The following is a 25,301-nucleotide window of genomic DNA, read 5'->3' on the forward strand; positions in this document are numbered from 1 at the left end:
TCACCTGCTGCTTCCTGTTTGTTAGGAAGCTTGTGATCCACTTACAAGTCTGTTCCGGTACCTGTAGCTGGTTTAGCTTAGTTAGAAGAATGTCTGGAATGATGGTATTGAATGCTGAACTAAAGTCTACAAAAAGGACCCTTGCATAGGTCTTTGGAGACTCAAGATGTTGTAGGATGTAGTGCAGAGCCATATTAACAGCATCATCTGTTGATCTATTTGCTCGGTATGCAAATTGCAAGGGGTCTAACAATGGATCCGTGATGGTTTCCAGGTAGGCAAGCACTAGCCTTTCAAAGGTTTTCATGACAACAGATGTTAAAGCAACTGGTCTGTAGTCATTCAGTTCCTTGATGGTGAACTTCTTCGGCACTGGGATGATGGTAGAGCGTTTGAAGCAAGAAGGAACATAGCACATCTCTAGTGATTTATTGAAAATATGGGTGAAGATGGGGGCCAATTGGTCAGCACAGACTTTTAAGCAAGAAGGAGTTATCTTGTCTGGGCCTGGAGCTTTTCCTGGCTTTTGTCTGTGAAATAGGTCCTGCACTTCCTTTTCTGTGATCACTAGGGGTTGTGAACCCAATGAAATGGGGTCAGTTGTAGGAGGCTTGGCTGTTGTTGGTGTGTCTGAGATGGGGGTTGTGGAGATAGGTGGCTGTAGTTTCCTTTCAAACCTGCAGTAAAACTCATTCAGGTCATCTGCCAGTTGTTGATTACCTTCAGCCTGGGAAGGAGGTTTGCCATAGCCGGTGATATTTTTAAGAGTTTTCCACATGTTTGCTGGTTCATTTGCTGAAAACTGATTCTTTAGCTTTTCAGAGTAGCTTCTTTTTGCTGCTCTGATCTCCCTTGTTAGTGCATTTCTGACCTGATTGTACAGCATTTTATCACCTTTTCTGTAGGCTTCCTCTTTGGAATGTCGTAGCTGCTTAAGTTTAGGTGTGAACCAAGGTTTGTTGTTACAGTATATTCGCAAGTTCCTTGTAGGTACACATAGGTCTTCACAGAAGCTGACATATGATGTTACAGTATCTGTGAGTTCATCCAGGTCTGCAGAGGTATCTTTAAAAATATTCCAATCAGTGCAGTCAAAACATGCCTGTAGCTTTAATTTTGATTCCTCCGTCCAGGTCTTCACTGATTTAATTATTAGTTTATATTTAATAATTAGTATTTTAAGAATGCTCAGAAGCATTCTTCTGAGAATCATTCTCAGAAGCATTCTCAGAAGCATTCTTAAAATTAGTATTTTAAGAATGCTCAGTTTACATTTAATAATTAGTATTTTAAGAATGCTCAGAAATAGTATTCCCTTATCTTTTTTATCATTTGGAATTATGGCTCTCCGTGCTATATCAAATAATTTTTATACTTCCCTTTGATTCTGAATCACTTGAGTGTTTGGAACCAATACAATGTGATGGATTGTGGAAGAAGGCTATCTTTAAGAAGACTATCGGTGTCTTCAATGGCAAAGCAAATATTTAGAAACATGCTGTGGAATAGAGGATTTAAGAGGTTGGAGTAAGCAGTTGATGCAATTTGCACATATGAAATGTGGAGAATTTTAAGCTGATCTCCACTGAAACAGACTTAAGTAAAAAAAAAAAGGATTCTCTGTTTGGATTAAAGGTGGTTTAAGTTTTTCCTTGGGATGATGGATAAAAAGAAGAGCATTATGGCACTACTACAGTATAAATGTATGATAACATACACTTTTCATCAAATGTATGACATCTCCTTATGTAGAGGATTTTATCCAAGGTGAAAACTTGTATAAAATCACAGCTTTCAGATTTTAACGGATGGTTCACATAACAAACCACACAAACGAAATCAAAGAACATGACTTTTTTTAAAAAAAAGAAAACAATGAAAAGGGTGCTATTACAATAAGTATTTAAATATGATATATTGTTTAGAGTTTTTCTAAAGACATAGGCTTCTTTCTTCAGATCAGTACATATTTAAATTTGCATGAAATTTTAAAATCTGGTAGTTTTTAATCGCCAGATAGAAGAAGCTACTTTTCAGATCTAATTCTTGCCAGGTAATTTCAGTGCTACAAGAAAATATCTTTTGGAGCAGTAGCACTAATTGCTGTTTTTACAAATCTTCACTGAACTTTATACATTACACACAAATCAAAAGCTTTAGTACATGAGGCACAAACAGATTACTTAAAACATTTCAGTTATTCTTATTTTGTTTAAAATTACAGCATTCATATATTCAGGTGAGACTGATCTATGGGTACAATCCAGTGGTATGTTTCTGTCGCTAGAAACAATTTCTCCATCTTTCTGCAACAAGCCGTCACAAAGCCTAAAAAATTGTTTCCAGGACTTCTCTAATCTGTTTCACTAGATTTGGGAAGTACTCTAGAAATTTCAGCGGAGGCAAAAAAGTCTTCTTGAATTAAAGGAAGGCTCCTTAATATCATATTTTAATTTCATTCAAAGAAAATATTAACAATTATTTTGAATCTCTAGAATTAGAACACATCAGTTCTACTTCGAATAGCAAATCATTTCATAAGATTTTGTGTCACAATTAACTTGTGAAACTTTTTTTTAGAATAAACAGCCTTATAAGCACTCGCTTTATATTAGTGGCAGTACCCATGCATTCCCATTGGACACTACAAAGGAGGCTTTCAGTTAATGTATGATGATTTGTTTTGTTTTCAGGTTTTTGGAGTGGATGACAGCCAGGATTATAATAGGCCTGTTATCAACGAAAGCCAGAAAGATTTAGTAAAAGATTGGGCTATTAATTCTGCTACAATAGTGCTTGAAGAAAAAAGACTACTGAGTACAACTGGATTTCTTGACACAGAGGTAGAAATCAAATTTTGATGGGTCTTCTTTTTCCTTCCATTAAATGAGAGGACCTTTTTAGAGTCAGTGTTAAGTAGCTAGTAAGAGCTATTAAATACTTTATTATTATATAATAGTAATACTTCTTTATTCTTTATTAGAGCTTATGTATAATCTCTTAGTACTTAAAAAGCTATCTTCACACTTGCTTTTGTTCTGCTGCTATTCTATCTGCATATACACCATAGCACTGACACACAGGATTTTAGGAAACGAAAGAACCTAAATACTAGCTCTGTTGTATAAATATTACCATTCCTTTTATTGTTTGCTTACAGTTATTGGAAAAATTTGCAAGTCAAAGAAATATCTGCAGAAACAAAGCAGAGATGAAAAGAATTTGCTGTTTCCAGATGGAAATTGTGTCATATTTTTGGAAGAAATTTCAAACATTCTATAGCACTATACTAAAACTTGTTGATAATTTTTGACATCCAAAATTCTGCACACATGCAGATCTAAACCACAGATCAACAGATGTCAGTATTCATCTGTTTTAAAGGAATATGATGGGAAGAAACATATCCAAAGCTTAAGATGGCTTGTTATATTAACATCTACAAGATACGGTTACATTTTTCATAATTAACATTGTAAATGAATAACCATTATGTGTTATTCTCAAATATTCTTATATTGGTATTTATATGTTCTTTTGCACTCTTGTTTTTACTTTGCTTATACTTCCTTTCTTACCCAAACCTCAATCTCATCTTTATCTCCCAGAATCTAATCTTGATGCTCTTAATCTTCATATTCAATATTTCTATATGATAAATTTAATGCTATAATCTCTTAATAGTATATCTTTTTATACTCTTGTTTAAGATTATTTTTATAAATAATAATATAAAAGATAAATGTCAGTAATAGATACTGATTTAAAGTAGCTTAAATTGATAGTAAGACTTCATTAAAGGAGAGGAAGCATGGGAAATGGTGGTGGTTTTCATTAATTCAATGTTATTTAGAGATGTTATATATCCCTTTTAACACTTCCCTATAAATTGGTTCTAATGTAGTGGGAAAATTCCTATCAATCTTTCCAAACTAGAAGTCTATGCTATTCTTAAAACAGTTTCGTGTACCTAAGCCAGCCAATGAATCCTGTTTTCTCAAATCAATCCAGGGTTAATGCTACTATTCTAATAAACATCCCCCACATTCATAATTTGGAATGGAAATTTTTGAAGTGGAAGCAAGTATGGTAGCTTGGGCTTCTAAACTATCATAATTAAATTCTAAAAGAAAGCCTATTTTCTGTAGACCTTATATTTGTTCTTATTTGAGTTTTAGAGAATGATAAAACCTGGAATGAGTCTAGATTTACATGTTTGTCTGAAAATCTATTGACTGTTTAAATAGCATTAAAACAGGCAATTTTTATGACAAATATCAAATTGCCACATTAATAAGCTAGAAATTGGTTGTGAATAGTATAATTTGCTTAGCCCTGACATGAATACAGCAGATGCCAAACTGCATTCATCTACATTTGACTGCTATTCAAGAACAGTCTCCCTCAAATGTGAGTTGAGCTTTGCAAAGAATTTATAATGATTTGTGTGTTTACTTTCTGTTTAAGTATTAATTTTTCATTATCAGTTTTTTAATGTTAACTTATTTTTAATGTTTTTAGTTTATTATTTAACACGACATATTATCAATTTTATTTTGCCACATTTCATAATTTATTTTTGTAACTGAGAAGGGCTCAAAGCTTCTGCATCTGTCCATAGTTTTTCACTTGACCATTAGAGATAATGTGTTTTACTGAACTCTTAGGGTAATTGAACATATCATTGTTATAAATATTTTGAATTTATAATATACAGAACATATTTTGAGTTCTTATTAGAATCGGCAATATTTTGAGTTCTTATTAGAGTCGGCAATGACTAGCACGTATGTGCGAGGGGAACCTTTACCTTTTATTAGTGAGTATTGAAAGAATGTTAATGTCTTTTAGAATCTGTAGTAAGTGACCCCATAACATATCCATAGCAACCCATATATACATATTCCATATGTCCTTTAACATGAATGTCATTAATAAAAATCATCTGTAAGATTTTTAGGTCCCAGAACAAATCTTGAAGTGAACAGAAAGAATCTAATGTGTGGAATTATGGGTTCTAAGCTTTTCAGGAGTTAAAACTCAGCATTTCTGAAACTGACATGGTGTACGTAACAAGAAATTATTGACTTTTGGTATGTTTTCCCTGAATATTTTAGGAATGCAGAAAAAGCAACATTAACATTTACTTAACATTAACTTTTCAAAGAAATTGATTGGAATGTACACTTTCATTCTGCTTTTGTAATTTAATTTAATTTTCCACCTTTATTTTTATTTTGTCTTGAGAACAATTAATTAAGTGGTTATAGGAACTAAGAATAATTTTACACCCATAGTTAACTTGACAATTCTTTCATTGTTTGACATAGAATAATTCCATTCAATTTGGTGGTATTATTTCAGAGGATTTTTAAAAAAAATAGAAGACCAAACTGAAAGGCTTTATCAAAATTAAGAAAATAGATTTTTAGGTCTTCCTGGTTTGTGCCAGTCTGATCATTTGAAGGAAATGCAATATAAAATAGAACTTTGTTTCAAATCTAAACAAAAGTATATACATTTTAACAATCACATGTTCATCATCTGAACATAATTCATTTTCAAATTCTTTTTTATCATATTCTATTTGTGGTACCTTTTTAGATCTTTCTCTTAATTGTGCATATGAGAACCATTGAAAACTAAACCCCCGTGCAGTCAGTTGTTCTCTTGATTTCATTTTCAGCTCTACTTTTTCCAATAATAATACATCTTTATATTTTAACCATTTTCTTTGCCTGCTATTTTATTTTTCTATAAAATGCTTATTGGGCTGAGGCCCGTAAAAGTATACTGGAGTATAGCCTGGGTTTGTAACTATTCCATATTTGCAATATGGCATTCCTGAAGTATCTAGTTTCTCCAGGAAGTTCATGTGGTAGCATTTTGTTCACTGTAAACATTTCTCAGATGAATAATAGGTGACCCTCCATACCTATTAATTGTAATATATTCCGTGTTCTGGCATGATCAATATATATAAGGGAGCTTGATGTGCTGAATAGAGCAAAAATAAATATTTCTTAAACTCTGAGTTTATATTCTGCAGCTATCCAGATTCAAAAGGGAAAATATGATTCAGAGCATACCTCAGTATGCATAAACCACTATTGACACCTCCTTAAAAATCCAATGACCGTTTTTCTGGGAGTGGACCATAGTATCTATGTGGACCCAGAGAAAGATGGTATTCTTTTAAGGAGTTGCTAACGGGTGCTGTGTGATATAACATAAACCTTATAATTACCCCAACTTCAGACCTGGATCACTGCAGAGCTGTGTACTCTTGCTGTCTCTGTTATCCAAGTTACGTTAGGTACTTATTTAACATCTCTCTAGCTTTTCTGAAATTGGGCTCTGTGACTGTGACCAAAGCACCTAAAGGCAGGACAAGAAGCAATGGATGGAAACTAATTGAGGAAAGAACCAACCTAGAACTAAGAAGTTTCCTCACAGAACAATTAATGACTTGCCTCCAGAAGTTGTAGGTGCTCCAAGAAGAGATTGGACACAAATTGGATACCATTTATCTGAAATGGTACTGCATAGAGTTTCCTGCTTGAGGAAGGAGTTGGACTAGAAGGCCTTCAAGGTCCCTTCCAACACTGTTATTCTGTTACTGATCCCCTTTGGTGTACTTTCCTAAAGAGGAAAATTCAAATGGTAATACACTATCTGTGTCATTAACTGATATAATGAAGATTGATATCCTTCAAAATACAATAAAACCCTTGAATTTTATACCTGCCGGGACAATTTATTCTAGAAGAAGAAAGCAAGAGGTGCAACAGAAAAGATCAGATGAATGGATGAGGCAAAATATTCTGAGACTTTACATCCACTTCCTGCTGCTTCACCAGTTGGGCTGCATGTGCTAAAGTGCCTATTGCCTATCAACTCACATCAATCTGTGGTTCTTTCCAGGAAATGCTTGGCAATTAACCTGTTGGCTGACTCTTGGAATGAGGTCAGCCCCCTTTTGATGCTGTTCCTTTGGAAAGTGATGCAAGAGTGAAATTCTTGGATGAGTATCAGAATCAGTTGGGTGAGGGAGTTAAGCTCTACCTGTTGAACATAGGGAAGCAGCTGTCAGGAAAAAAGGTTGGTTGCTACTTCAGGAGTTATAGCCAATCTTTGAGTTAGATAATATAAGACACTTCTGATGCTGGGATGAACAGTATGTGTGTGTATTTTATGTATTCCATTGATGTGGGCAAGGTCTCTATGGAACCTGGGATAGATAGTAAAAGATTTGGTATTGGCAGAGCATTATAGAGAAAGGGAGATTAATCTGATGGAAATGTAAACATAATGAGAAATTTAATTACCATTTTGATGGCCATATTATTTATCAGGCTTACAGAGTTAGAAAAACCCTGATGTAAGAAAAACCCTGATCTTGTGACTCTGTAATATCAGATCAGTGTAAAATAATGAAGATCCTCACAATTTGCTTATAGACGAGAAACATACTTGGCAGGTATATAACAAAGGCCAGGGTGGCATCAGATTACACAAGTTGGCTATGACAGCTAAAGTAGCCAGATGGATTAACAGAATATAGCTGGAGGAAAAACCAACTTGGATGTGGCTAGGCAGAGTATTCAGGCCTTTGAAAGCTTAAAAGAAGCAATTTTCTGCATGTGTATACTCACAAAACCTTTGTAACATGAGGCCCTTCCCTTCCCAGAATTCTACTACTGATCCCTCAAAGATTTAATTACAATGCTTTCAGGAGAATGGCTTTGTATTTTTTTTGGGGGGGGGGGCGCTCATATTTAACAACCATGAATTCTTTTCAGTTTCTAGTGAGTGCTACTGTTTCCTGGACCAAGGGAATAGTTGAGCTCATATTGGTTCTCTGCATGATTCTTTGGCTAGCCATTTTATGTATTTTATGTATTTTGGTTTTATATTTTCTGATTTTGTTTTTTTTAGTGCCCAGAATCATTTTCTGTGTGATAGGCAGCTATTTAAACATTTGAAAGGAATATTAAATATTTGCTTCCCTTTCAGAAAGGGACTTCAATATTCTGGTGGATGAAAATTGAAACCTCTGGCCTTAACAATAGTAAAATGCTATGGTCTAAAAATTTAAATTGATGTAATACTCAGCAGTCAGGTTAGAGTCAGGAAGAGTACAAAGAGATCATATTACACGTGTTCTTAAAGCATTTTCACTGGCTGTTTGTTTCTGGATAAAATACAGAAGGTTGGTCAATGCTTTTAAAACTCTGTTACAGATTTGTATTCTATTTTAATAATGCATATTAGAATGTACAACAATATCTTATGTGATGATAAGTGTGATAATTTATATTTGTACCTTTGCCATTATTTAGAAATAGTTCACACAGAACTATTCATCTAGATTTCTTCTTAGGTGATTAAGTTGATTAGCGGTAAAGTACTGATTGCTACTGTAAATTTGTCACCTTCCTAGTGTTTCATTATTCAATAATGAAAAAAGTGTTCCTAGTGTTTCATTATTCAATAATAATGATATATAATTCAATAATAATAATAATAATTCAATAACCATTATTGAATCTTGTTTGTAATCCTGGCTTGCTGTCAGCGTCAGTGTTCACAAACCAAGTTTGTGAAGCTTTCATTTTGCCTGGCCACAGTGAATGAAGAGGAATTGTCTCAGGCCACATATAAAGTATATAATATAATATATATAAATAACCGATTTTGTTTATTTTTAAAATAATTTTTATAAAATCTTGTGGGGCTGCACTACAAACTCTCTGTGAACTGTGGATTGGACACTCCTAGTTTAAATAGTGGCTCATCCAACATTCTAGAAAACTCATGGGAAATAGGAACTATTCTGTCAATGGAAATTGAAAGCAGAAGAGAGAGAAAATATTCAGAAGAGAAACATAATATTCAAACTTATTTCAAGTATGCCAAGTGCAGATTGTTATACATATCATGGCTTCTGGGTTATTGGTTCTTTCCTTTCTCTCCCCACCTCTCCCTTTTTACTCTGATATGTGAGTAAAAATGATTTTCCAAAATCTGTGTTTCCAAAGAATATTTGGCCTGAATCTATTGAAAGACACTCAGATCTTTAACCAAGATGATAAAATACCAACTAAGATGATCTTTTTAAAAAATGAATACACTGGTTTTAAATACTATATTAAACTGACGCAAATCTATGATTTTATTTATTTATGCATTTATTGGCTGCATGTGTACTCTACCTCATTCTCAGCAAACTTTCCATTTTGAGTTATTCTATACTTCCTAAGTAAGATTAAAAAGTTACTCTTACAGTGTGGATTTTTAAACAATTATAATTTGTTTTATATCTTAATTTTCTTCAACTTTTCAGCTTCCTACTTTAAAGTGCATAAGCCCTGATCCTGTAAATATTTACCATAGGAAATTTTTGATTAGATTTTTTGGTTTTATTGGGTGTGTAACTGATCTTCTTTAAAATCTCATATTAGGAAAGCACAGGCACATCTGGAAGCAAGCGCTGGGTGTCACAGTGGGCTAGTCTGGCTGCTAATCATACAAAACATGAAGAAAATGAAGTACGGATGGAGTCATCTGCACTTGTTCATCTAGAAAATGGTACCACATCTAATACTCGCAGCTCTTTTTATACTATATCAATCAGTTCTCTTTTTTTCACATTTTGGGCTTGATTAATGTGGTTCATTCTTTTCAGTGATTCACTTTTACATAACTCTTACGGAAACATCTCATAAATTGCATTACATTTCAATTTTTAAATCTGATTAATGTATGGGACAAGAAAAGAGGCTTTGATTTTGTCTACTCACATATATTAAATTTTAGAATTCCTGCTTAACTTTTGGTTCCATTTTTTATTTCAGACACTGACATCAATGAATCTGGCCTGTCAATTAGAAGTTCTGGCTCAATTACCTCTTTAACCAGCCTAGATAGAAAAAGAAGGACACTCCCCCAGTTGCCAAAGGAGGAAATTGCTGTTATCGAAGGACAAAAAACAAAAGTTACAGCCCATCACAGATCAGAGATAGGTGAAAAACAGGACACAGAACTTCAAGAGAAAGAAACCCCAACTCATTCTCAAAAAGAAATAGGACACGCCACTGATAAAAGCCTGACTAAAGTGAGCAGGACAATAAATGGCCTTTCTCCTAAAGCAGATAAGACGGCTTTTCATTCCAGTAGTTGCCTCTCTTCTGAAAAAGAGAAAAATGAAAATGGCAAAGAAACATCTATGGTAAAGCAATCTTTAACTAAAATTCAGCAAGAACAAAATGAGCTGACACATTGGATCCCAGCTAAATTATCTTCTGCAAGAACTGTAAGCCAGGTTGAAAAAGGGAGAGAGGAATCTTCTGTTTCCCACAAATTGGATATGAAAGAAAAGGCATTGGGGCGTGGTGCAGGTAAAATAGAAGTTAAAGTGGCACAAACTGAAGGGAAAAGAAGGAAAGCCGAGGAAGCCAAATTGCAACCAACTAAGGGACTTAGTGGAGATAAGAAGGAAGCCTCAAAGCCATTAGTAAGACAAGGCAGCTTTACTATAGATAAACCAAGTGCAAATATACCCATAGAATTAATTCCTCATATTAATAAACAAGGAACTACTCCATCAATTTCTTTAACATCCGCCAACAGAGCAAGTGAGAAAAGTGATTCAGTGGAAACAGATCCTGGTCTAGATACAACTCTTATTTTAAAAGATACAGAAGCTGTAATGGCTTTTCTTGAGGCAAAGCTGCGTGAAGAAAATAAAACAGATGAAGGACCTGACACTCCCAGCTACAATAGAGACAATTCCATTTCACCTGAATCAGATGTGGATACTGCTAGTACAATTAGTTTAGTTACCGGAGACAGTGAAAGAAAAACTACTCAGAAACGTAAAAGCTTTACTACCCTCTATAAAGATCGATGTTCAACTAGTTCTCCCTCAAAAGATATTTTAAAGTCATCTTGTTCAAATGCCAGTGACAAAATGGAGAAGAAAACAAAAGGCCGGTCCTCAGAAGCTAGTTCAAGGGGTGATGCACGCAAGATTGCACAGAGTAGTGGAAGAATAAGGCAGCCCTCAGTAGATTTAACAGATGATGATCAAACTTCTAGTGTACCTCATTCTGCTATTTCTGATATTTTATCTTCTGACCAGGAAACATGTTCTGGCAAATCACACGGAAGGACTCCTTTTACCTCAGCAGATGAACATTTGCATTCCAAAACGGAAGGAATTAAATTAGCTAAGTTGAAATCTTCTTCACCATCAACTGGGCAAGTCAGTAAGTCAGTCACTCTTCCAAGGCCTCGCCCTACAAGGACTTCACTGTTACGGAGAGCACGGCTTGGTGAAGTGTCAGATAGTGAACTTGCAGATGCAGATAAAGCATCAGTTGCTTCTGAGGTATCGACTACAAGTTCTACATCTAAGCCTCCATCAGGAAGGAGAAATATTTCAAGAATTGACCTGCTTGCCCAACCACGGAGAAATAGACTTGGTTCTTTATCGGCACGAAGTGACTCTGAAGCAACAGTAACTAGAAGCTCTACATCTCGTACTTCAGACACCATAATTAGAAGTGGCATTAGACTAACACCACCAGCAGACAGTACTAAAGTTTCTCCTAGAATTAGAGCTAACAGCATTTCTCGCCTATCAGATTCCAAATCCAAATCTCTGTCTTCAGCTCATAACTCTCCATCAGGTATGAGATACTTTCCATCTTATCTCTAATAATTTCATATTCCAACACTTTCCATTTTCATTCGGTCATGCAGCTATTAAAATTAGTGCTTTTTCTCATGCAAAATGTTAAGTCAAATTAAACAAAAAGCATTAGGGGACGCACACACACACACACACACATACACACACACAATGCTAAACACAGGTAGTCCTCGACTTACGACCACAATTGAGCCCAAATTGTATGTTGCTAAGCAATACATTTAAGTGAGTTTTGCTCCATTTTATGACTTTTCTTGTCATAGTTGTTAAGTGAAACATTGCTTAACATTAATTGTTAAATTAATAACCCGGTTTTTAAGTGAAACTGGGTTTGTTTATCAGAAGATTGCAAAAGGGGATCATATGATCCCGGGACACTGCAACCACCATTTATTTATTTATTTATTATTTTGTCAAGCATGTATTAGATAACAGATATAAGTATAGACATAATTATGAATACATGAGATTGATACAAATAAAAGGAAACATTAGGACAGGGACGGTAGACATATAGGTGCGCTTATCCACGCACCTTAAAGACCTCTTAGGAATGTGATGAGGTCAACAGTAGACAGTAAGTTTTAAGTTTGGGGAGTTTGGGGAAGAAACCACAGCATCAGGTAGGCATTCCAGGCATTGACCACTCTGTTGCTGAAGTCATATTTTCTGCAATTGAGTTTGGAGTGGTTCACTTTAAGTTTGTATATATTGTTTGCTCGTGTATTGTTGTGGTTGAAGCTGAAGTAGTAATTGACAGGTAGGACATTGTAGCAGATAATTTTATGTGCTACGCTTAGGTCAGACCGAAAACGGCGTAGTTCTAAGCTATCTAAGCCCAAAATTTCAAGTCTGGTGGCATAAGGTTAAGGTTATTGCGGGTAGAGGAATGGAGGACTCGTCTCGTGAAATATTTCTGGACTCTCTCAATTGTATTAATGTCCAATATGCAATGCGGGTTCTAGACAGATGAGCTGTATTCGAGAATTGGTCTAGCAAATTTTTGTATGCTATAGCTAGTAGTCAGAATTATAATTATTAATATAATCATAATAATCATAATTAATATATATGTAATTATATTATATTATAATTAATATGATAATATTAATAATTATTAATATTGATTATAATAATTATAAGTAATCATTTGAACCAGTGGCCAAGAATCCAAATCTTGGTCACATGACCGTGAGGATGCTACGATGGTCGTAAGTGTGAAAAATGGTCATAAGTCACTTTTTTCAGTGACATTGTAACTTTGAACTGCCACTAAATGAACTGTTGTAAGTTGAGGACTACTTGTATGCTTTTTCACTACAATACTTGAGGACTTGAAAAAAGATTAAAGGATTCTGGATTGTAGATTTGCTTCCCAGTCCTGACATTTATGATTCATTCATGTTGAACCTAAACCGCAGTGACCTAATTTTGTATTGCAGTATTCTACATAATAGCATTGTATGTGGCCTGCCCAATTACTCAGTTTCATACAGCTACTAGTAGTCATTGGAGTTTGCATCAAAGACATGTAATTTTCATATGTCTGATACTATAAATGGAAACAAACATACTTGCAAAATACTACTCTTGTGCCATATGATAATTATAAAGCTTGCTTAATTATCAACATTCTGGGTAGAATTTGAAGAGCTACTACAGGGATAACATTTGCATTAATGTTTTTAAGGTCACACTATCTATTCAGAATATACAAACTGCTACTTTGACAGGTTTATGAAATCATGGGACAGTTGTGACAGTTTTAGCTGTGATAACTTGAAGAGAAAGTTGCTGTGCATGCATAGACATATTTAAAATCTGACTACAGGATGAAAGTCTTATTACATACTTCTGAGCGTGATATGCTGTACTTTAAGCATCCTTTTGGTTAATCCACTGGGTTTTTTTATAAACCAGTTTTCATTTCTTTAGGACTTTCATTTGAGCTTAATAGCAGAAGCATCAGAAAATTTATACCACTCTAAAATAAGGCTGAGCATCCACAGTGGGATGCTTGTGGCTTCCATCAACCTATTTGCAGTCCATCATCATCCTAAAATTGTGTTACTGAAATGACTGACTTACAATTTTTTAAAGGAGGTAATAGGAACAGTTTATCATGAAAAGCCTTCTGCTTCTTTTCTTACCCTTAAACTCAAATCAGCCTGAATATGGAGATTCTCAATCATGCAAGTCATGGTTGTCCCAAATGTGCTTTTTCCAAAAGGCAACTGGACTTTCTTGTTTTTTTCTTTGAAAATGTTTCACTTCTCATCCATGAAGCTTCTTCAATTCAATTCAGTTTTGTAAAAGCACTTTTGGTCATTTACTGTCTGTTCTCCGATTATCAAATTCCAAGCACTAGGTATATAATTCAAAAGAATATTATCCTTTGAAAAGTTTAGTATTTGTCACACTATCATACACAAAGCACTACTCTCTCCCAAAACTTGGTAAGTATGAGTAAGTTTTATCTTAATTATATATACGCAGTACCACTTTTTAACTTTCGTTATTATTCCAAATAATTTGCTACTAAAAATTCATTTATGATTCTCCTCGCTGCAATGTAGATCAGTATTTAGATTTTCAAATTGAATTGAATGCCAGAAATAATTTAGTGAGTTGAAATGTATGAGTAGTGCTCCTATTATTTCCACATCTATTTAAAGTGGTGGAATTAACTTAATTATTACCTTTAAGACAAATGCATTAAATCCGTATGTGTCAATAACATGATAACACATTTTTATACACAGAGATGTATCATCTTCTTCCAGACCCAGATCCTGCTGTTGAAACTTACAGTGGTAGAGTACTGGACATCATGTATTTTAAAATTTTCACCCCTATTTTTTTCTCTAAATGCTCATGTTGTACAATGCTGAGTTACAGAACTAGTTTAAATATGTATTTTTAAAAAAAACTAATTGGAATTTTATTTTGAATAAGCAATTTGAAGGTATTGAAGAATTTCGAGTTCAAAAATATACTTAACCCAAGATGACTGAACTCTATTCAGAACTGTCCATGACTTCGTGTTTACAGTCGGTAGAAGTATTTCCCCTCCTCCCCCCGCTTATTAAATGTAAAAAAAAAAAGGAATGTTGAGAATTTGATATTAAACCAAGCCTGTTGGAATTATCATGGTAAATTTGAAAGAAAATATGATAGTCGTATCTGGCTTTCCATTCTTTAAATAGGACAATAACCTATATTCCTAAACCAAATCTTCATTGTCAGTGAACAACATATGTACAATGAGATTGGTTGAGCTCCCTCAGTGCACTCATTCCAAACACATTTAAGGATTATCTGCATTCATTTAGTCATCTCTACACTTAACCAGTCTGAACAGACAAGACACCCACTTTTCAATGCCCCACAATTTCATTTTTTCTGGCTTTATCCAATTCAAACCTTTATTGTCAGAGTACAACATGTTTACAATGAGATTTGCTGAGCCTTCCTTTGTGCACCACCACCCCCAACTCAATACAACTCACAGTGAAAGACAGAAAGAAAATCCCTAACCCAATGAATCCTACTAACAAACACTCAGTCCTATTGCACCATGTGAACTTATTGCATGCCCCGCCGGCCCTCAAGTCAATCGTGCTATGTTGTTGTAGAGTTATTTTTTCATTCAGCAGTCTGACAGCCCACGGATAAAATCTGTTCTTCAGCCTGTTTGTGCGGCTGCCTATGCTCCGATATCTCCTTCCAGATGGTAGGAGAATAAAGAAGGGCTGACCAGGGTATGAGTCACCCTTTTACCTTTTATGACTTTAGTAAATTATTTGTTTGATTTGAAGATTGCTGTTGGGTTAAAAAACCAAACAAGATCAGATCAGTTTATTCTCCAAGGCACCTGAGAGCAAGACAAGGAGCAATGGGTAAAAGTTTGTCAGAGGAAAGTTCAGCCTGGAAATAAGGAGGAATTTCCTGACAGAATAATTAATCAGCTTGCTTCCCGGAATTCTGGGTGTTCCATTGCAGGAAGTTTTGAAGTAAAGATTGGATAACCATTTGTCCAGGATGGTATAAGGATTCCTGTTTTGGGCAGGTGGTTGGACTAAAAGACCTCCAAGGTCCTTCCAGCCTTATGATTCTATGAAATTAAGGCACTTGGTGATTATATGACTTTAAGAAATGGAAATTCTTTATTGCAGGTAAAGACTAATTCAGGACTTTATGCAGGGGGAGACACAGATATTTTCTTTCCTGGTAAAATTTTCATATACACTTGGCCCCCTGGTATTTGCGAGTGGGAGGGGGAGGTTTTTTTTTTTTTTTACAATGGAATCCTGTTTCCCAAGAGCAGTGTCCACAATAAAAGCCACCTTCACTCTTTCAATCAACTGTACCTCACCTGGCCTGGAATCCCTGCAATTGTCATGGACTTTAACAAAGCTTTCACTCAATTGGTTTTTTATCTTTTTTTATTTTTTGGAAATACAGTGGTACCTTGGTACTCAACTGCTTTGAAACTATCAAATTTGGTACCCAACACATTTTAAAGCGAAAATTTTATCCTGGTACTCATCATTTGTTTGGTACCCAACACACAGGCTAGAACTTGTCGTTGTCAGCTGCCTTGTTTTTTTTTTTTTTTTGTTTACATTTATACCCCGCCCTTCTCCGAAGACTCAGGGCGGCTTACAGTGTATAAGGCAATTATTGTGACTCACTACATTATTCCTTATGGGAAAATATGTTTGGTACTCATTATTTTTGGTACTCATTGCACTCCCGGAAGCAATTAACATTGAGTACCAAGGTACCACTGTATTGTTATATCACTAAGAATTGATGCTATATTACCTTAAGCTTCCCTTACATGCTTTAAAAAGGAGAAATCATTTTAGTGATTCTCAATGTCTATGTGGAAGTGAACATTTTCTTTGTTAAATCTGCCACTGTTCTTTCATTGAAAAATAACAGCAGCCTTTATTGTTGTTATTGTTGTTGTTGTTTTCCACCATTTTTATATATAAACAAGGCGGTGAACAAACCCAATATTCCTACCTCTGTTTTCCTCACAACTCCGTAAACTCAAAAAGTGCCCTTATTAGTCAATATCTCCTAGTATTTTCTAACTGGATTTCAAATGACATAAATTATAGTTTTTCCTCTCTAAATAATAGTAATATTAATAGTAATAATATTATTACCAGTACCTTTAATTAATAGTACTTAAGTTTCTATGTGTTGTCAAATATGCAGTTACACATCTTTTGAAATTGGCATGATTTGCAAAAAAAACATACAGATTCACTGTATTGTCTTATTATTTTAGACTAATATTAATATTCTGTCTTATTAACTCAACATTGTGCACAGAGTATTTTTCACATTTTGTCAATTAGTGTTTATTATTTAACAAAATTCTATTTTTTTTTCAGTTTCAAATTAGTCAGTAAACACTTTAAAGAGGCATTTGGGGTTTGGTATTAAGCAACTTTGGTATGCAATCATGTTGTTAAAGTCGTAATTGTATTATCTGCAATAAATACAACAATAATTCTTTTTCAATAATTAAACTAATTTAGTAAATTCAAGATGGAGGCGCTTTCCTACTGATTATGCTTCCACCTCAGAAGATGAATTTGGATCAAACCGTAATTCTCCTAAACATGCCCGTCTACGTACTTCTCCAGCCCTGAAAACTACTCGAGTGCAGAACATTGGAACGCCAGTACAAAGTAGCAATGCCATCAAGCATAGGATAAAAGAACAGGAGGACTACATTCGTGATTGGACTGCTCATCGAGAAGAAATAGCAAGGTTGGCTTTCCAAGAAATAATAACTCTGTGAAAAGAGAAGACATTAATTATAGCCTCTCCTTCATTCATAATTTTGGCACCATCAGGACAATCAGCAGTGTCTGCAGCAAATCACAGTGATGCCAAAAAATGGCAACATGCAGTGATGTAACATGCAAATGCATACTTATGTCCTGACATCCAATGCAAGTACATAAGTTATGGCATTTACATGATATGACTGTGTATAGGTTGTTGTCTTCCCCACCTTTCACAGCCCCCTATGAGGAGTAATGCAGAAACCTTCATGAAAAGATGATAATTATGTAACTGGTTTATTGATGCAACTTTATGACATGAATTGCTATAAGGTCTACACTGGGCCTTGAGTGGTTTTCTGAGGATTTCCTCCACAAAAGAGGATTAAGACCAGAGGACAAGTAAATATGACTTCCTTTAAAAGTAACTGAAATAATTTATACTTATTTAGACAGTCTGTTTATACTACAAGCATTGCATAGATATGTCAGCAAAATGATGGTGACTATAAAGGATAGTGGGTGGGCTTCATATTTCCCAAATAAGCAATCCCTAAATTGCAGTACCTCTTTTGCAGCCTTGGTAAAACAAACTTTGGGGAAGGGTTTGTTTCCTGCCTGATTAAAGATTTTTTTTTTTAAATTGCCAATCGAAGTATGCTTTTAGGACATTCATTTCTTCCTTTAGAAAATCTCAAACTTAAAAATCGAGATTCTTTTTCAGTTTTGGAGGAAATTATAAAACAAAATGGATGCCTTAGCAGACTCCTTAACCTCATCCCCCTACTTCAAAAATAGACCACCGACTCTGGTGGCCCTATGGTGTTCCTTGCCCTGCCTTCTCCACCTCTTAAAGAAAGTGTGAGGTCCTCAGACCAAAAATGATCCTCAACTCTGGATTAAATGATTGACATGTTATGTATGAATAGCTTTGCATAGTATTTGAAAATTCAATTGAGAATGGCTTCCCTAATCTGACAACAATACCCTTGCATAACAACACAAATAGTTGATAAGATCAGTCAACACATCACAATAATTATTTCAGATTTCTTTTCAATTATATTGCATGGCAAGCAATTGGAATGTTTAATGAATGTTTGTTATTCATTAAAATGCATATTAATTATTTCTAAGAATGTATATTATTTAATATAGTTAGATTGGATCTTTGTGAAACCCAGTTTTTAAAACACATAATAGCTTATGCAGAATACATATGCATACAAAATTAAATCATGTCATTTCCCCCCCCACCAAGACCATGCTTTATAACTATTTAATAAAAGACAGACAGATTGACCATGTAAGATGAGGGACATTTAGATATTGATAAATTTAAGGGGAGGGAAACAAAGAGGAAGGGGGAATCTAATAATAGATGAGCAAAATTAACAATGATATTGGGAATGGACTCTGAGGAGAAAAAGCATGGGCATAGAGCCCTCAATTTTACTGAGAGAGGATTATGATGTATATGCAAAAATATTTTCCTGGAGTCGTATTCAGTTAGTTCCACCTGCTAAAAGAATGGTTTTCATCAGTGGAATGGGATGATAGTTATTTCCTCTGCAGCTCCATTCCCTTTAAAATACTTCAAAAGTTGGAGGACTCTGTAGTTCAAATTTGAGGAGCAAAGGCCTTTGAAGGAAAAAGTAGAGCATAGAATCACATTATGCAAATACATTTTTTCCCCATGAGATATTGGATTTCAGTCTTTCTAGTGAAAGAATCTAATTAAAAACCTTGGTTAATAAGGTTAGAAAATACAGGGTAGTGGTGGTTGAAATATATATATGTATGCCCGCGTACTTGCAAATGTAAAGCAGTATAATGGATTCTGGATCAAAAATGGTTAATTTATACAATGGTGGTTGAAGAAAGGTAAAGTTTTCATAGAGCACTGTTACATTGCAACTAATTTTGTGGAATCATTGAAAAGGAAAACTAAGAAAATGCTTAATGTTTCCAATTGTCTCAGCTAGAAGCTCTGATATTGATCAGCTCCCCTACTTTGTGCTGCTAATGCTACATTAATCATCTACAGGATCAGTCAAGATTTGGCTCTCATTGCCCGGGAAATCAATGATGTAGCAGGAGAGATCGATTCAGTGACTTCATCAGGCACAGCTCCTAGTACCACAGTAAGCACTGCTGCCACCACCCCTGGCTCTGCCATAGACACTAGAGAAGAGGTAGGAGATCTTCATGGAGAAATGCATAAGGTTCTTTCTTTTCTTTATTTCTTTTGTTTTACTCTTTTGACGTGCTTTTGATTACTTCCACACTTGTGTGCATGAATCTCAGCATTCTCTTTCTTTAATTTTAAAGTTAGATGAGCAATGATTGAAAGTTAATTCCAGTAGTTAAGGGGCAGATCTCTTCCTATGGTCAGTGCAGAAAACAGTTGTGCTTTGAACACACTTGCGTGTTGTTTTTGTTGTTTTCTAATAACATCATTGTATTTTTTTTTTCATCCTAGGCACAGATATAAAACAGCTGTGCCTATGTATTCCCTAGTGAAAAAGAATCCTTAAGCATATGTCAATGCCAGTTACTGCAAACTCTTATTTGTGAAATAAATAAATTTATGCACAATTAGTGGTCTTAAAATGGCTGTGCATTTCATTAATCTTTGCTTCTCAATAGTCTATAATCAGCCAGTTAAATCTCTCTCAATATGTAATAAACAACAGATATAATTTTACATTCCTTCAGAATCAGTAGGTAAATTAAATCCCTCTCAGCACATAATAATCAATCTAAACAGACATACCTTCATAGCCATAAAACTGTGCTATAGTGATTAAAGTGTTAGAGCAAGACCAGGAAACCTAGACTAAACTTTATGCTTAGCCATAGAAAACTCACTTGGTGGCTTTGGCCTACTCATACCAACCTATCTCAGGCTATTTAAAATGAAGGGTGATCTCTATGTAAACTCTGGGATAGAAGGGAATATCAATCTAACAAAATAACACAAACAATAAAATATAAAATTCAGGTTTTGGCTTTCTTTGATCTATTTCTATATGCCTATATGTCTTTCATTCTCAGATCACTGTTGCAAACTTCAACAAGTGATTAAAATTATATAAATTAGATCAACTTTATAACTAGATTGTTTCTGAATTAATTTGTTTTGTTCTCAGAGTTGGCAGTTTGTTTGGTATACGTAGTTTTAATAGCTGGGCAATAGTAAACACTATGTTTTTCTAGGGAATGTGTAATTATTCTTTAATATAATCGATTCAGTTCATCTTTTAATAAAATATCAAAGAGAATCCCTCAAAATTGGTTGCATAAACTAAGTTATAATAACACCAGCTACTTTTACACTGAAAAATTAATTCTTGAATATGAGAGAGTTTTTTTTTTTCATTTTAAGAGATGAAAAAGGTTTTCTTAAAAAATAAAATAACTTGAGCTATTGCTCTCATATTTGCTTTGGCAGTACTATTAGAGGGCCCTACAGTGACATGTACAATCTGAGGAAATCCTACTTCTCGTTTTCAAATTTTGTATATGTTTTAACTGTGGTGGTGCAAATGTCCATATTCTGGTTCCAAAATATACCCATCCATCACTCCAAAGTTAATGTGTCTTTTCCCTGAGTTTAATATTCCATTACAGCAAACAATATACAGAACTCTAGATTCAGAGAGTATCTAGACTCAAAGGTCTAATTCCAAAATGAGTCTTTTTTAGAATCAGGTTGTAATCTGAAGTGCTGCAAAAGATTTGCTTCCAAAAAGAGAAGAATTGCTTCTAGAAGGGCTGGGAACATTACAGTTTTCCAGCCCTAGAACATGGAGATTCTTGTCTTTTTGCTTAACTAACTCATAATGTTTTATCATTTAAACAGGCTACTCTCTATATACAGTGAATCAATAGACATAGATCTGAAATCAGAAAGATCAGGGGACACTACAATATTTCAGAAGATTGTGTCACAGGCTTTAAGGTGGCCATTCTTAAATAAGGAACTTCAGAGAGAGATTTCAGCAAAAGCACTAGCTGGAGCATATGAGTAATCAAATGCATTGAACTCCAGAAACATAATCTAGTTGAAAGAATCCTACAGTAGAGAATATTACCAACCCTGAATATTTCTCTCCATCAACTGTGTTGTCTCCTTTTATTTATTTCAACAGCTTGTACATGACTTGGTTAACATCATGTTCTGTGTACATTTTTGCAAACTGGGTATAACAAAGACACATAACATCATTTATTCAGTGTGATTTTACTATGTTTGTGTTGGTTTCTTTCTCTTTTCCCTAGACATGTGTACTAAGCATCTGCTAATATAAATATGCATTTTTCTCTAAGATAGATAATGTTGATTTACATCTTTACTAAATACATGTAAAGCCCCTTCTTACGTTAGCAGTAAACTGCAGTCTATAGTGTAGAATACATAAATAGCGTTATACACAGCATTGTTCAATATTTAAATGAGTATGTATTTCTGTACCTCAACACTAAAATAATGGGCAATCAATCTTTTGGTAACATTAATGAAATATTTTATTTTTAGTACATAATAAATTAAATATTCAAACATTTGGGTGTTTATGTTTCTCTGTAGCAAAAGATCATAATAAATGGGCCTCCGAATACATCTAATCAGTCAGCTTTATAAGATTAGGCTTTGTTATCAATTATATATATATATTTGAATATATTTTTCAGCTCGTTGACCGTGTGTTTGATGAAAGTCTAAACTTCAGGAAGATTCCTCCAGTAGTAAATGCTAAAACACCAGATGGAAATATTCGGCCAAATGATCCCAAACCACAGGCAACAGATGTACCTGAACCCCCCACAATTACACGTCGCCGAACCTGGAGCAGAGATGAAGTAAGAATTCATATTTTATGTAAAGAACTGAACAAAAACGGTACAGAATTGCTAATTTTCAGCTTTCAGTGAAACTGTCATTTATAGGTAGGACATCAGATAAGAAAATTCCATTGTGCATCTTAATGCTTTTCTTGCTCCACAGGCAGCTTTATTTTGATTGGGGGCAGGAGGTATGGGTTAACAAAGACAAAACACTGAAGTAGAAGTCTTCTGGTTGACAGAAAAGGACAAAGGGGAGGAGGAAGCACAAAATAAGATGGCCTAAATAGAGAAACACCATAGTTTTATTATTATTTACGCTTAACCATGCTATTGAAATGTACTCCCATTACTTTTTAAAATTCTTCACTAAATTGTATCCAATTTAACATATTTGTATTACTGAAATAACTCCATTTTATCTAGCATGTGTTTGCTTCTACACTTTACATTGCACTGATTGTTGCTCATATTAGGGCGGGGATGTCAAACTCACGGCATCATGGCGGTGTCACGTGACGTATCAGGACTTTTTTTCCCCCTTCGTTAAACCAGGGGGACAGAGCCAGCACGTGATGCATCTGGGCCATGGGCCGCGAGTTTGACATCCCTGCATTAGAGAATACGGGTGGTCCTCAAGTTACAACCACAATTGAGCCCAAAATTTCTGTTGCCAAGTAAGATGGTTGTTAAATGAGTTTTGCCCCATTTTATAACTTTTTACCACAGTTGTTAAGTGAATCATTGCAGTTGTTAAGTTAGTAACATGGTTGTTAAGGAAGCTAGGTTCCCCATTGACTTTGTCAGAGGGTCGCAAGAAGTGATCACATGATCTTGGAACAGAGCAACGGTCATAAATATGAACCAGTTGCTAAGCATTTGAATTTTTAACACGTGATCACAGGGGTGTTGCAACTGGTAAGTGTGGGAAACAGTCATAAATCACTTTTCCAGTGCTATTGTAACTTTGAACGGTCACTAAACAAATAGTTGTAAGTGAAGGACTACTTGTACAGTTCTTCCATATTTAGTGCCATTGGGTTCATTTGCTGCTTAATTAAGGATGTTCTTTTTTTCTGTAGAGTAGATTCCTTCTTAAATTCTAATTACATTTTCTTGAATTGTAAATTTTCCATCCCCAAACTGTCAGACCTGGAAGCTATCTTTTACTTTTGGGCCTTTAGGCCTGCCACATTTTCTTTCGTTAGGGGTGTTACTTGGAACCCTGACACAAACTTTACAAACTAATATAATACAATATTAGCAATAAATATATAAAATAATAATGAAACTTCACTCACTATTTGAGTGTAGTTAGCTTGAAGTTATTTTACATTACACATATGCAAGATCAGATATATTCTGCATTCTGCAAACATTCCAGAGAATTCCAGAACATTCCATTCCTCCTTCAAATAATTCTGTTGTGGGATTGATCCAGAAGTTAATATTTGAATACCTCAGAAGCAGTTTGGAGGATGTTCAGTGTGACATTCTGAGTTAAATAGGCCTATATAAGTCCTTGACTGTTTAAAGGATTATCTTTCTACTTCGACATTAATTCATAGAATGGAAGAAGGTTTAAAATATATATTTTTGCACATCAGTTTAATGCTATCTAAGTCAAAGATCACATGGTCTCACATTCCATGTAAGTTAAATTATATGACAAAAATGACTGAGCACGATGTGGAAAAGTGAATTAGGATACTTGGTTTTACTTTTTGTAAGAATAAAATATTTTATTACATCAATTTAAAATTTCATTTTCTAAAATTTTCAGGTTATGGGAGATACCTTGCTGTTATCCTCAGTCTTCCAGTTTTCTCGGAAGATTCGGCAATCTATAGATAAAACAGCTGGTAAAATAAGGTACCCTATTTTCTTTAGCCAAAATACTCTTGCAAAGCTGTTATTAAAATTTTTATATTTACTATGGTGGTACAAATTCTTTAAAAGAACTGTAGAATATATTGCATTACTTATTGCATGGTATACTGTTAAAACACTTCTAGAATAACAACTGTGTAGTGACCAATATTTGAGTTTTAAAAACAATTTAACTTTTATTATTACGTAATATTTTTGATGTTATAACAAATACATTTGTTATGTACACAGCTGCAATATACACAAGTTAATATAATATTTGATATTTTTATTTTCTGGCTTAAAATTGAGGAAGAATACTGTTGATTAAGAAATAAAAGGAAGAAAAAAAAGAATGTAGTGTTCATGCTTTACGAACATTTTTAATTATATATATATGCTGTGAATAAATTATTTTCATGTAAATCATACAGAATTGGAATTATTAAATACTATTTATACCTTAAGTTTGTTGGCAATATGAAGAATATGTCTATTGCCAGTTTTTAATCTTTGCTTTTGCTATCAGGAGGTGATATTTTCCCCCTTTCTAATGACGTAGCCATTTTTACCCAACATGTAGTGTGCTTTTCTATTTTCTATTTTTTTTAGCTACTCCTCCCACATTTTTGAAATAACAGTTCTTTTTCTACATACATGTCATGACTATTTCTGCATAATAATATTCTATTGTAACTTGTCTATTTATCTTTCTACCCAGGAATTTATCTGGATAAAAATATTATTTCCTTAAAATAGAAAAATTGTTACTCTTTCACAGTGCATTATCTCACTCAATTATATGACCCTAAAAGGTAGAACAGTTATGAAATGTTCATATTACTGATGTGGGAATGCAACCAAGAAAATGTAATTCGGTTTAAGTTCATTTTGAATCTGAATAGATTCATTTAGATAAGAATTAAGTATCCATTGATTGGATGTCTGCAGAATAATATTCTGCTTTTTAAACACATTAGTCTTATCCAATTTCTGTATTTTATCCATGCATCAGTTAATTACATGACATAGAAGAGTTAGAATATTGTTGTATTTTGAATATT

At 34.3% G+C, this 25,301-nt stretch overlaps 1 protein-coding gene across 6 annotated transcripts in view; it reads left to right on the forward strand.

Annotated features, from left to right (window-relative positions):
- The window catches only part of CEP170 (centrosomal protein 170), a 90,419-nt gene that overhangs the window by 57,157 nt on the left and 7,961 nt on the right, over positions 1-25,301 (forward strand). For 2 of the 6 annotated variants that reach the window (XM_058165542.1, XM_058165541.1), the window contains exons 10-16: positions 2,694-2,843; positions 9,465-9,591; positions 9,858-11,693; positions 17,272-17,506; positions 19,571-19,748; positions 22,219-22,386; positions 24,152-24,240. In XM_058165542.1, coding sequence (XP_058021525.1) covers positions 2,694-2,843; positions 9,465-9,591; positions 9,858-11,693; positions 17,272-17,506; positions 19,571-19,748; positions 22,219-22,386; positions 24,152-24,240 — 2,783 coding nt within the window. The remainder of the gene's footprint in view (positions 1-2,693; positions 2,844-9,464; positions 9,592-9,857; positions 11,694-17,271; positions 17,507-19,570; positions 19,749-22,218; positions 22,387-24,151; positions 24,241-25,301) is intronic. The other 4 variants (XM_058165545.1, XM_058165544.1, XM_058165543.1 and 1 more) reach the window with 4 other exon arrangements.

Source organism: Ahaetulla prasina, chromosome 1, assembly GCF_028640845.1.
Source record: "Ahaetulla prasina isolate Xishuangbanna chromosome 1, ASM2864084v1, whole genome shotgun sequence".
Taxonomy (NCBI): domain Eukaryota; kingdom Metazoa; phylum Chordata; class Lepidosauria; order Squamata; family Colubridae; genus Ahaetulla; species Ahaetulla prasina.